General features: G+C 44.5%; 1 protein-coding gene across 1 annotated transcript in view; it reads left to right on the top strand.

The window, feature by feature from the left end:
• Window positions 1–11,175, top strand: part of LOC139375098 (sprouty-related, EVH1 domain-containing protein 1-like) — a 79,233-nt gene extending 68,058 nt beyond the window's left edge. The window contains exons 5-6 of the mRNA XM_071116542.1: window positions 6,487–6,651; window positions 6,871–11,175. Coding sequence (XP_070972643.1) covers window positions 6,487–6,651; window positions 6,871–7,566 — 861 coding nt within the window. The 3' untranslated portion in view covers window positions 7,567–11,175. The remainder of the gene's footprint in view (window positions 1–6,486; window positions 6,652–6,870) is intronic.
• Window positions 11,176–13,029: the final 1,854 nt, after the last annotated feature.

Below are 13,029 nucleotides of genomic sequence, written 5' to 3'. Positions count from 1 at the left end.
GGCAGTGTAGATAGCAGAGTTTTCTCAATCTCATCAACAGGGAGTGAAGGTAAAGACCTGCACACCCAAGCTGATTTTGCTTTAGATATGGAGTGTGCTGTAAAAACACCACTGCTCCTTGCTCAAGTTTTGCTTATGAAACACCACAAGTAGACAAACCTATCAGATTTGTGACACGAAGGGCCAATGTGTTGTATTTGTGAAAGTATACATGGCAAACTGAACCTCTTTCCAAAAGGCATTGTTTCAGATGACCTGCTAAGCTAATGATTTAGTATCCCCTGCTGCTCTTTAATTCCCAGTATCTGGGGGTTTTGTGTCCACCAGTGTGACCTGGTGGCTGGGCTGCAATCACCTTTGACCCCACAGTATCTGACCTGATTCACAGAGTGGAGTAGAGAAGGTCAGAGGGCGTGAGAGGAACGAGAGGATCTGTTCCTGTTCCTGTGGAGAGCAGCTTCCTCTTTAAGAAATCAGCCGTACAGGAAGTCCAATGACAGCTGTTGCCAGGCAGCAAAGGAGCCGGCGGGCGGGCGGCCGGTGGGTGGGTGGGAGGAGCAGGGGGGGTTCAGTAAGTGAGCAACCGAGGGTGTCGCCATGGTAATTTGGCATCAGAGTGTTGCGGTCGGAGACCTGGGAGTGGGCTACACGGGCGAGAAACTGTGAGGCTAGTCACACTCTCACACCAAGCCACGCAGCCAAAGAGATGGAGCTAACTAACACTCGACTCAAATGCCACCACACGCTAGGCAAGCTTCCATTGACCCAGGTTTATTTGACAAAAGCAATGTAAAAGAAATAACTAAAAAACAGTTTTTGCAGTATGTGTGATGGAAACGGCAGATACAGGAGAAACGTTCTTAAGATCTACAACATATTTATCCTTGACGAATCATTTTGAAGGTGATGACGCACGTGATGTCACCGCCTAACTATAAAGCTCCACTCCAACATTTCATTCTGTCTACTGCTTGCAAAAAACATTTTTTAGTATAACAATCATGTTTCTTTGCAAGGACAAGGATTGTCCTGACTTTCAAGAATGCCTGAATTGCTTCTCCTTGCTTTTCTGGTTGGCTGGAAAGTTTCACCATCCAATTATTTCAGGTCTACAGGCGTGCAGGTTTCACCAAGACATCGACCGTGGCGACACATTGGCACATGAGAATTATTAGAATGTCAAATATGAGTCTTTTTTATGCTGTCTTTGGCAGGCTACCTGAGACGTGAAGCGGATAGGTGGAAGGGCAAACAGGCTGTTTGTTGCCAATTTATTAATGCGCAATTTACCTAAATAGCTAATGGAAGCACTTCAACCACTGCATTTTTATTTGGCACTAGTTTTGTCATTATTTTCTTTCCAAATGTTTTTATTTTTTTGTAGGTGTGATGTCATTACGTCCAGCTGTTTTCATCGACACGAGGGTTGAATGGAAACGCACCCTAGCAGGCAATTGTCACATCTATTTTCTACGCAAACTTTTTTAAAGTTACAAATAAATCACTGGACAAGTTACTGGAAACATATCTACTGTGTGACGTTAACTGGACACGTTTCAGCCATCACTATGTGCTGTGCTCCATCCCAGAATTTAACTCGCACGGCGAGAACTGTGTGTGCGCAGACTAAGAAGGCCATAGAAATAAGTTGGGTTTTGTCCAGTTGAATTTATTTGTCGAAACTCTGACATGAATTGATTTAGCTGAAAGTGACCTTGTGCTGTAGCCCAGCCAAGATCCTTGAGACGAGTCACTTTGACACGGGAGGTAGGGCACTTTGACACGGGAGGTAGGGCACTTTGACACGGGAGGTAGGGCACTTTGACACGGGAGGTAGGGCACTTTGACACGGGAGGTAGGGCACTTTGACACGGGAGGTAGGGCACTTTGACACTGGAGGTAGGGCACTTTGACACGGGAGATAGGGCACTTTGACACGGGAGGTAGGGCACTTTGACACGGGAGGTAGGGCACTTTGACACGGGAGGTAGGGCACTTTGACACGGGAGGTAGGGCACTTTGACACGGGAGGTAGGGCACTTTGACACGGGAGGTAGGGCACTTTGACACGGGAGGTAGGGCACTTTGACACGGGAGGTAGGGCACTTTGACACGGGAGGTAGGGCACTTTGACACGGGAGGTAGGGCACTTTGACACGGGAGGTAGGGCACTTTGACACGGGAGGTAGGGCACTTTGGAGGCTTGTTTGGCCTTTCATTGGATTTAGCCTAGTCACTCTCTGTATGAGCTTGACGGGACTTGTAACATGTCTGCCATGTAGAGCGTTTTAGGATGTCTGGTTTTCCCCTGATACTCTGAAACTCCGAGCATATGCAGACATCAATGGCCATCCAGGTCTCTTGGTATCTGGAACCTCTTAACCCCCAGTCCAGATGTATGTGTGTGTGTGTGTGTGTGTGTGTGTGTGTGTGTGTGTGTGTGTGTGTGTGTGTGTGTGTGTAATGCTCGGCTCTGTATCTTGTGTATGCCTGTGTGTGGTGTAGGGCCCTCATCAGCCCACATCCTGCCCTCCCTCACCCTGACACCTCACACCCACTGCCAGTCTCTCTCTCACACACACATGTGCACAGTCGACACTGTCAAAGGCTGACATACTGCAAAAATGCCCCCCCCCACCCACACACACTCTCATAGCCATTCACACACTTCATTGACAAGATGCTACTGTCCTTGACTTAGCCTTTGCAGAACCTTGTTTAGATGAAACATTTGACAGATTTATGAAGAAGAAAAACCACATCTACTGCATGACCTCAGCTGAGGGGGATGGATGAGCCTTTCCTTATCTCAAATGGATGTAGAAGATAGGACTTGTGGGAGATGTAGTTTGTGTTTGCAGCGATTTTGATGCAGCCAAGTATTTGAGAGGAGGTGGGGTGATATAGTTCAAGAGAGATTAAAGAAGCAAACCCCAGTGGTGGGTGGTCAAACGGTGCATGTTTTAGTCCAAGTAAGGTAGTTTGGTTGAGGAGAAAGCTTACTGAAGAGAAGCCCCCCGTAGAATCAGTGTAGAGCAGGGCTGAGCAGCGTTTACAAGGATTCATACTAGGAATGAGTCATCGTCTGTGACACTGAAGAACTCGTCATACGCAATCCCACTCTCTCCCCCTCTGCTTCTCTCTCTAACACACATCTGAATGGTTTTTGCTTGGGATGTTTCACAATGAAATACTGTGAACCGAGGACCCAGATATTTCAGAGGTCGTCATGCAGATGCCTGGACCTGTGACTCCTTATGAGTCGCTGATTCAACACACCTGTGCCTTATGGGGTTTCCAGCGTGTGGAGCAGCCAAGCCCCTTCCCCCGTGTGTGTGCCTGGGAGGGTGGGAGTGCTTGAAGCTCTGATGTTGGTCCTGCGCCAGGTTGCTCCCCGCCATCTCCCCCTCGACATCTCTGGGGTCAGATCAGAACCAGATTGGCCCCCACGCATGCCTTTGAATGGTGGGGCTCAGCCCAGTGCTTTAAAAGGAAGCCCAAATCTGGTTCCCATTTCACTCCCCTAAAACACACACACACACACACACATACACTCACACACACACACACAGCTGTCATCTGTCTTTTTAAGTTATGGGCTGCATTTCTCCAGCTGGAGCTGGTTTATGACATTCTCTCGGCAGACTCGTTGGCCATGCTCTCTCTCTCTCACACACACACACACACACACACACACACACACACACACACACACACACACATTCATACGTATACATATGCTCTCGTACACTTATTTTATCCTGTTCTGTTCTTTCTCTTTCCACTCCTCTTCTTAGTCTGTCCTTCCTGCTCAGACGTCTAACACACTGGGTGTGTGTGACACATTATTTTAGCATTCAGAGAAGCAGAGAGGAAACAAGACGCACACACTTTGTTGAGAGAGAGAGGCATCTCTTAGCAACCACAGGACAGTAATTACTGTAACAGCAGCTGGGCGCAAACCAGATTTCCGCTGTGCGTTAAAACACTGGCGTGGGCTACTTTACACAGTGCACTGACTAACCAGCAGCCTCCTCCACACGCAGGGAGAGAGAGGGAGGGAGAGATGGACAAGCCTGGATGGAGCCAGGGAGTGTATGCTTATGTGTGTGAGAATATGTATCTTTGTGTGACTGCGTGTAAGGTTACGTTCTAATATATATTGTGTGTGTGTGTGTGTGTGTGCGTGTGTCTGCGTGTGTGCGTGTACTGGCATGTGCACAGATGGGACATCATGCTTGTGTGAGTGCTGAAATGTGCTGGCCATAAGGCCTCTCTCTGTCATGGCTGCCTATCCATCTCCTCTCCTCCATACCTTTCTGCCTCTCCTGCTGGGGTTGGGCTCATACTCCATTGTCACCTAACAGGTGTGTGTCTGAACATGTATGAATGTATTTGGTGTGTGTATGTTACATAGTTATTAACAGTATTTGTCATTTTCAGTTGACTAGGAGCTGTCTGTGGATGATGCCGTTAATACCTTCTGAGACAAATTTTTCAAAGGAAAAAAAATACTCCTTTGAGGACACATTTAGCCTTAAAGTGGAGGGAATGTTTTACTTTTTAATTTAGCAGACGCACTTATCCACAGTGACTTACAGTAGTGAGTGCATATATTTTGGTACTGGTCCCCCTGTGGAAGTTGAACCCACAACCCTGGCGTTGCAAGCGCCGTGCTCTACCTACTGAGCCACACGGGACTGCGAAACTGGCTACAGGGTTAGAAGTGGCTATGTGTTTATCAGGCCCATGTTTGTAGATCTCACAGCAATAAAAATGCCTGTGGGAACACATGGGCGGCTGATAGGAACTCTGAGTTCTCAACAGAAGGGGCTTGAGTCATCTCAGGCAGAAGCACAGGGAGAAATGTGGGCTCTGGCTGCCACCTGGTGGACAAATGTTGGAATTCATATAATTAGGATATCAGTGGCATCTGTAGCTAATGTGAGTCAGTGTTACGCTTCTTATAATAATAAAGACGCCTTGTATAAGTTGGAATAAGATGTGTTTAATATAAACTCAGCAAAAAAAGACTGTCAACTGTGTTTATTTTCAGCAAACTTTATTTGTATACTAAATTATTTGTATGAACATAAGACTCAACAACTGAGACATAAACTGAACCTTTTCAACAGACATGTGACTAACAGAAATGGAATCATGTGTCCCTGAACAAAGGGGGGGTCGAAATCAAAAGAAAAGTCAGTATCTGGTGTGGCCACCAGCTGCATTAAGTACTGCAGTAAATCTCCTCCTTATGGGCTGCACCAGATTTGCCAGTTATTGCTGTGAGATGTTACCCCATTCTTCCACCAAGGCATCTCTGGGGGGGGGGATGGCTCTAGCCCTCACCCTCTGATCCAACAGGTCCCAGACGTGCTCAATGGGATTGAGATCTGGGCTCTTCTCTGGCCATGGCAGAACACTGACATTCCTGTTTCGGAGGAAATCACGCACAGAACGAGCAGTATGGCTGGTGGCATTGTCATGCTGGAGGGCCATGTCAGGATAAGCCTGCAGGAAGGGTATCACATAGTGTTGAGATTGGCTGTAATGACGACAAGCTCAGTCCAATGATGCTGTGACACACCGCCCCAGACCATGACGGACCCTCCACCTCCAAATCGATCTCGCTCCAGAGTACAGGCCTAGGTGTAACGCTCATTCCTCCGATGATAAACGCAAATCCGACCATCACCCCTGGTGAGACAAAACTGCGACTCCTCATCGGTGAAGAGCACTTTTTGCCAGTCCTGTCTGGTCCAGCGATGGTGGGTTTGTGCCCATAGGCAACGTTGTTGCCGGTGATGTCTGCTGAGGACCTGCCTTACAACAGGCCTACAAGCCCTCAGTCCAGCCTCTCTCAGCCTATTGTGGACAGTCTGAGCACTGATGGAGGGATTGTGTGTTCCTGGTGTACCTCGGGCAGTTGTTGTTGCCATCCTGTACCTGTCCCACAAGTGTGATGTTTGGATGTACCGATCCTGTGCAGGTGTTGTTACACGTGGTCTGGCACTGCGGGGACAATCCGCTGTCCGTCCTGTCTCCCTGTAGCGCTGTCTTAGGCGTCTCACAGTATGGACATAGCAATTTCTTGCCCTGGCCACATAAGCAGTCCTCATGCCTCCTTGCAGCATGCCTGAGGCACGTTCACGCAGATGAGCAGGGACCCTGGGCATTTTTCTTTTGTTTTTCAGAGTCTGTAGAAAGGCCTCTTATAGTGTCCCAAGTTTTCATAACTGTGACCTTAATTGCCTACCGTCTGTAAGCTGTTAGTGTCTTAACGACCGCTTTATAGGTGCATGTTCATGAATTGTTTATGGTTCATTGAACAAGCATGGGAAACAGTGTTTAAACCCTTTACAATGAAGATCTGTGAAGTTATTTGGATTTTTACGAATTATCTTTGAAAGACTGGGTCCTGCTGAGTTTAGAAGTTGATAAATGTGGCCGATGTCTGACTGGTTGTGTGTGGTTGTGTTGCAGCCCCTGTGTGAGGAGCCGCCCTCCATCTGTACACCCATGAAGGAGCCCTTCTCCCCCCTGAGTGTCCACAGTGTGGTGTCCACTGAGCCCTGCCGAGGCTGCTATGTCCGCGCTCAGCCTTTTGACGAGTTCCCCTCCAGCAACCGGCGCTACCTGCCTCCTCAGGTCAGTATCAAACGTCTCTAGACTTACTCTATATTATTGTATATCATTCGCCCTTTATCACTGATGGAGATTAAACCTAGTTAAGTATGGAAGAACAGTAAAGATCAGTCAAGATGCATACGAAAATAAACTTTAATATATGCTGACAACATGCTAAAATGTCTGTTGTGCGCCCTCCTGAACTGAATATACAAATACTATAATAACTGTCTCCACTAGGTCTCCTTCAAGTCGACGCGCCACGTGAGCTTTCACATGGACGAGGAGGAGATCGTTAGGATCAATCCTCGTAAGGACGTTCTGATCCGCGGTTACGAGGACTACCGCCACCCCTTCATGTGGAAGCATGATGTGGAGCGAGAGGACCCTGACTTCCCCGCCTCCTTCCACAAACTGGACACCAAGAAGTGTGAGTACCTCTTCCCCGAGGGGCCGGGCATGGAGTCCCACTCGGGCCCTGGGAGTATGGGTATGGACACAGGGCGAGGGCTGGGTAAAGACTCCTCCATCAAGACCCAGCCCTCGCCGCTGCTCAAGTCCAAAAAAGGGCGGCGGCGGCGGGAGGATGGTGAGCGTTCACGCTGTATCTACTGTCGGGAAATGTTCAATCATGAGGACAACCGGCGGGGGCAGTGCCAGGACGCTCCAGACCCCATCAAGCAGTGCATCTATAAAGTCAGCTGCATGCTGTGTGCCGAGAGCATGCTGTACCACTGCATGTCCGACTCTGAGGGAGACTTCTCGGACCCGTGCTCGTGTGACACGGCCGACGAGCAGTTCTGCCTGCGCTGGCTGGCCCTGACGGCACTGTCCTTCATCGCTCCCTGTATGTGCTGCTACCTGCCGCTGAGAGCCTGCCACCACTGTGGGGAGGCCTGTCGATGCTGCGGGGGCAAGCACAAGGCCGCCGGGTGACCTGACTGAACTCTGACCCCCCCTCACCCGGGACGACCTACCCACAACACAGCTAGCTAACACAGGAAAGCGGAAGCTTGTTTTTCCATTCACCTCTCAAAGGGGGGTGACATGTTGTTATAGACCCCTGGCTCTGGATGTCTTTTGGAGATGTTTGTGTCCTCCGACGCAGAGAGCAACGGAAGACCGACCTCGTGCTTTACGGGCTCTGAGTGTGAAGTTAAGTTCAGGAGCTGAACGCGAGGAGAAGGCATTGTGATTAACAGACATGGTGATATTACTAAACACACACTCACACTCGTACATAATACACACAGGCAGGCCACCATGTCAGACTCTCTAGAAGTAATGTGTAACTTTATGAAGGAATAACAAATGACGACAAAAAGGAAAGAAAACATACTTAGTGTTCCAGTATGCTGAAAGGGATATTTTCTTGCATTTTTGTGAAATTGCGTTTGGGTAACAGTGGCCTTTTCTTTGACTCGAGCATTGGCCGACAGTGTAATTATTAGACAGAGAAAGTGCACCAGACATGTTTTATCCTCCCCCCCCCCATAAAGGTAAACTTCACACAATTCTAATGGTACGTTAACCATAAGACCATTCTTACAGAGTCATTTAACAGTTCAGAGATGTTGCTGTGGTGGATGTGTACGTGTTTCCTTATTTACTATTCATCGAATGTTGAACAAAAAAAGAGCGTAACACCTTTATCTTTAGACGGGTACAGTATGACATAGCTTTTGACGTTCACCATAGATAATGTTAGAATTATTTCCTTGTTTTGGTAAGGCGATTTGGACCACTTATTTGCATTCCAACATAAAGGGATCGATTCCATGAGCAGAAGGGAAAACATGGTAATGTATTTTTCCCAAGTCAAGAGTTAATGTTAACACTCCTTGAATCACCTTACACGAATGAGACCAATACTTCACAATTCCATGTACTTTACCAGATTTTCAATGTTGACTCAATCAAATGTTTGCTTCATGGTGAAACTGGTGTTTTGTTTTTTTTTCTTGCTCATTTTATGTTTTGAATTTATAAAGCTGAAATTTTATTCAACCAGCAAGTTTTTACATGTAATTTTGGTGACTAAAATGAGGCTAGTTTTGGGGAAAACTAAATGTTTTTGAATTAGTCGGCAACAAGAAATCACCAATTTAAAACAAACATTTTGTGTGAGGAAAAACCCACCTTGAAAGCACTGGGCTCCAAGCTTTGGTTACAGCACCATCTCCAAGATTCAAAAGTACTGTATGTCTGTCCCCTTGTGATTGAAGCATTTGTAAGAATGAGACTAATGTACTGCTGTTATTAGGTCATTTTGCAGCTTGTTCACGGTAACTCCTAGAATACATCATTTAACATTTGTCCAGTCGTGAATGAATGGATGCATCGTTTTAAAGGTCACAGAAAGAAAGTACATTTGGCTATAGGTTATTAAAGCATATGAGTATGATTGTTGCATAAGCACAGGGATCGTAGAAACTGCTATCTGTTTTGACTAGTTGTAACAAAACAGACTTTGTTGAAGCCTGATTGGTAGATATGAAGGTCCTTGTTCAAATCCGTATTTCACACAGAAGAACAATAGCCACGATAACAACCAATGAATGACTGTAGACACACCCCCTGTTGTATTAATTTGATGCTGCATCTCAAAAAGACAGTATGTTATTGCTAATTCCACACAACAGCATCAACTGTTGATTTTAGACTGTCTGCCTGTGCACCTGAATGATGTTTGAGAACAGAGTCTTCTTTGATCATTTAGATCAAACTGATTAGAAAATCGCCCTTCCCAATTTGAAAACGTTGTCATTACCGCCCTGTACCTTGGCCAGTAGATATGAACCCCATCCCTCGGCCCGCCACTCCTCCAGAAAAGGAAGTGGCAACTCTGTCTTTTCTCCAGACTGGACGGGGGCAGTCAACTTCTTCCAAATCCCACCCTTATGCCCCATGCTGGGCACTCTTTACTTTCTATGCAAACTCTTGACCATGGGAAACATATAGACCTCTCTCCACACTGAGTCAGTGACAGGACACTTTAATAATGCTATATAGATGTTACCCAGGTACCAAAATCCAAATGCCTGTAAATATGTAACACTATATTGAAATAGCTGATAATAATCCCGTTTTAGTTTTTTGGAAATGAAGATAGAGCTGTATTTATCACTGCTGTCAGCATATACTGTAGCTTCAATTGACAGCATTATGTACATAGGTCACCTTTTAGTATTACTTCACATTGAAAAGTAGAGGGCGTTGAGGATTGAAATGACTATTGCGCGTTGAATAGAGTTTCTTTCTAGTTTTGTACCGAGGAAGGAAGCCTAGAGGGCTAACGTGTCAAAGGAGTGGCAGTCCACTTATTTTTAAAAAGTTTATATATAAAGCTGCTAGATACAATCACTAAGTTTATTGTGTTGGGAGGGAGAGAAAGATCTGCTCTGAAAGACTGTTAAAACAATATCTAGTTCTCTGACAGCATATAACCATGACCACGAGTGTGTGTTCTTGTGTGCTAGGCGTGTGCGTGTGTTCACCCGTTTTGGTTTGTTTGTCCATTTCCTTTCTGTTCTCATCCCATATTGTAATTTGGATTGCCCTGCATATTGCAAGCTGAACCAAGGTTTGATGAACCTGATTTAAAAACTTGCTGGCTGAGAAGCAAAATGTAGGATGTACATTTATACAAGTATAGCTGAGAGATACTGAAATAGCCTGTTTCATTCTGCATTAACCAGCACAGTGCAACTCGCTATCATGTACTGTATTATATATGCAATGTCTGTCTGCTTTAATATATATATTTTTTACCTGTCAGTTAACTTTGCAAATGTAAGACTTCAGTTTCTAACCACTGCTGCTAGTCTTATTATTCTTTCCTTCAATCTTAATGTTTGGATATCTTTGGAATGCATACAAAATGTACATTCTCGACTTTGTCTCGGTTCAAATGAAATGCCTATATAAACGTGTTTCTTCAGTGTGTTGCTTAGAAAGGGTACTTTTCACAGCAGTTGAGTGGTCACTTTTACATTCTCCGATGCTTTGGTGCACTGATATATGTAGACTTTTTTTCTCCTTCTTATGGCGCTTGATGATGTAACATTGTATGTGATTAGTTCTAAATAGTGGGAAACATTTGTGTTTAAAAAAAAAAAATTGCAGTAACAATGGTACTCTAGTTGTTCTGTAAACACTGCCTGTTTATTTTCTTTCTCGTGCATCTTTTCTTTCGTTTTCTTAGTGCCATTGGCTTCACACCCTGACAACCATCGGGGGGAAAAAAGTGCCTCACGTCCATCATAGTTTCCATCTAAAACTTAACAGCTCTTGTCCTGGTTATATTGGTTTATATATGTCTAGCTATTTCTATCATGGTTTGAAAATTCCAAGTATATGATGTAAAATGTATAGTTCAATAACTCATGTCATAGTTGTATTTTCTTCATACAGATGTAGCTTGTTACTTTTCATAAATATATCATGTAAATATGCATACATATGTTTGTAACTGTTTTTGTTACATCATACACTTGTAATTTGACATATCAAATAACATTATCATAATAAAATGGTGAGTTTTAATCTTGTTGTCTTGTGGGATTCTTTTCAAGACTTAACTATCATTTATCTTGCCACCTCAGGTAATATAATTATATTTCTATGGGGGAGATGCCACCTTGCATATCTACATCCAAATTCTACGTAACGTTGCAGGAGTATTTCTCACGTATTATCCTCTAGCTAGTGGTATCTAGTGCTAATGTTATTTTTCATTGAGAAAATATCAAGACGCTCATCAGCAGGATGAGTTTATGACAGCACCTTCCATTTGAGCTTCTCCGGGACCAAGGGAAATTCATCCCAGAATGTTTTCCCCATGTGAATGTCACATATACTATAATAGTATTCTGTTGAATCACTTGACATATAATTATGGTTAGACTATATAGAAGATTAATAACATTATCCATAGGTCATGGCTGTACACAAATTACACGTTTTATTCACATACTTGAATGGTCAGAATAACATTTCAGAATGTCATGTAACTCTTTGCAAATAGTATTTTTTTGATTTTATTATGCTTTTCAGTCCACGGAAGATATGAAGATAAAATCTGGGAGGCTCCTGAGGGGAAGACGGCTCATAATAATGGCCGGAACAGTGCAAATGGAATGGCATCAAACGCGTGGAAACCATGTGTTTGATGGATTTGATACCATTCCGCTCCAGCCGTTACCACTAGCCCGTCCTCCCAGTTAAGGTGCCACCAACCTCCTGTGCCGGGAGGTTATTAGCGGGAACCATACTTAGACATCGCATCATTATAGATTTTCCATTATGGCGTCTGTGAGGACATGAGCAACGCCATTGAGGCCGTCTCCATTTTAAAGTAGACAATTTTCTAAAATGTTCTACTACTAAATTTCCTCTAACTGTGACAAAATACTCGTCAACAACCTATTTTTCCTGACTGTGACGATAATGGGAAAATAAGCCCTGGAAAATATTAACCATTACAATTGACTTTTCATTTTAGTCTATGAAAATGTGAGCCGAGAATTTCACGAGACTAATGGACATTTAAGTTGACAAGAAGCTTCTTTTCGTCTGTTTTTTTCCAATCATACGAATGAATGCATGCAGAATATTGCATGCAATCCTCTCATTGGAAGAATTGACATAGTTCAGTTGCAAGGTCTGATTGAACTATAGTGAATGATAAAGGCCTCTACTGGCCAAAATGTGGTTTTAACATGGGCAGCACCATTGAGGGCTTCCACCATCCTTCCACCTTTTTAAAGTAGTCAACTGGGTGGGGATTCCTATGGGTTGTAGCCTCAAGGGCACTGCCCATGCTGTCACTGATGCTATAATGGCACAGACAAAAAGATGAGTCCTCTATCTATCTCTGTGGATTGATCTGCCTGGCTCTCCCAGGCGGTCACTTCAGTCACTCGACAATCTGAACTGATGCTAAACCAGACCGCTTCACTTGTAAGCCTAAATAACCTCAACTAGAAATAATAATAATACTCTCTCTCTTACTTTCATGTATAGGCTATTTTTGCTTTGATCACATCAGAAGCTCTATTTTCCCATATGCGCTGTGTTGCTGCTCTCGCACTGCAGTCCGCATATGCGAGTTGCAGTTGCTTTTTTCTTATGTGAAAAGCTTATGCTATTTGTTGCACATTATGAGTAAAGTAATACATCTGGCATTATTTGGGAAGCTCAAATTCTCCCCTTTCAAAGAAACCACTTATTTACCCCCATTGATGGTTATGATCGAGAGAAAATCAGAGCTGTAAATTGTTCAACCTGTGGCCAAGGCTTTATAACGTGTATGGTTAATTATGGCTGGCATTGGTTACAATCTGCCACAATATCAATGTTGCCAGCTAATGTATACGAGAGGACAGTAGGCCTAGTTGG

Source organism: Oncorhynchus clarkii, chromosome 19 (assembly GCF_045791955.1).
Source record: "Oncorhynchus clarkii lewisi isolate Uvic-CL-2024 chromosome 19, UVic_Ocla_1.0, whole genome shotgun sequence".
In the NCBI taxonomy this organism is placed as follows: Eukaryota; Metazoa; Chordata; class Actinopteri; order Salmoniformes; family Salmonidae; genus Oncorhynchus; species Oncorhynchus clarkii.
The sequence above is the reverse complement of the archived record's forward strand: the minus strand, read 5'-3'. Positions and strand labels throughout refer to the sequence as shown.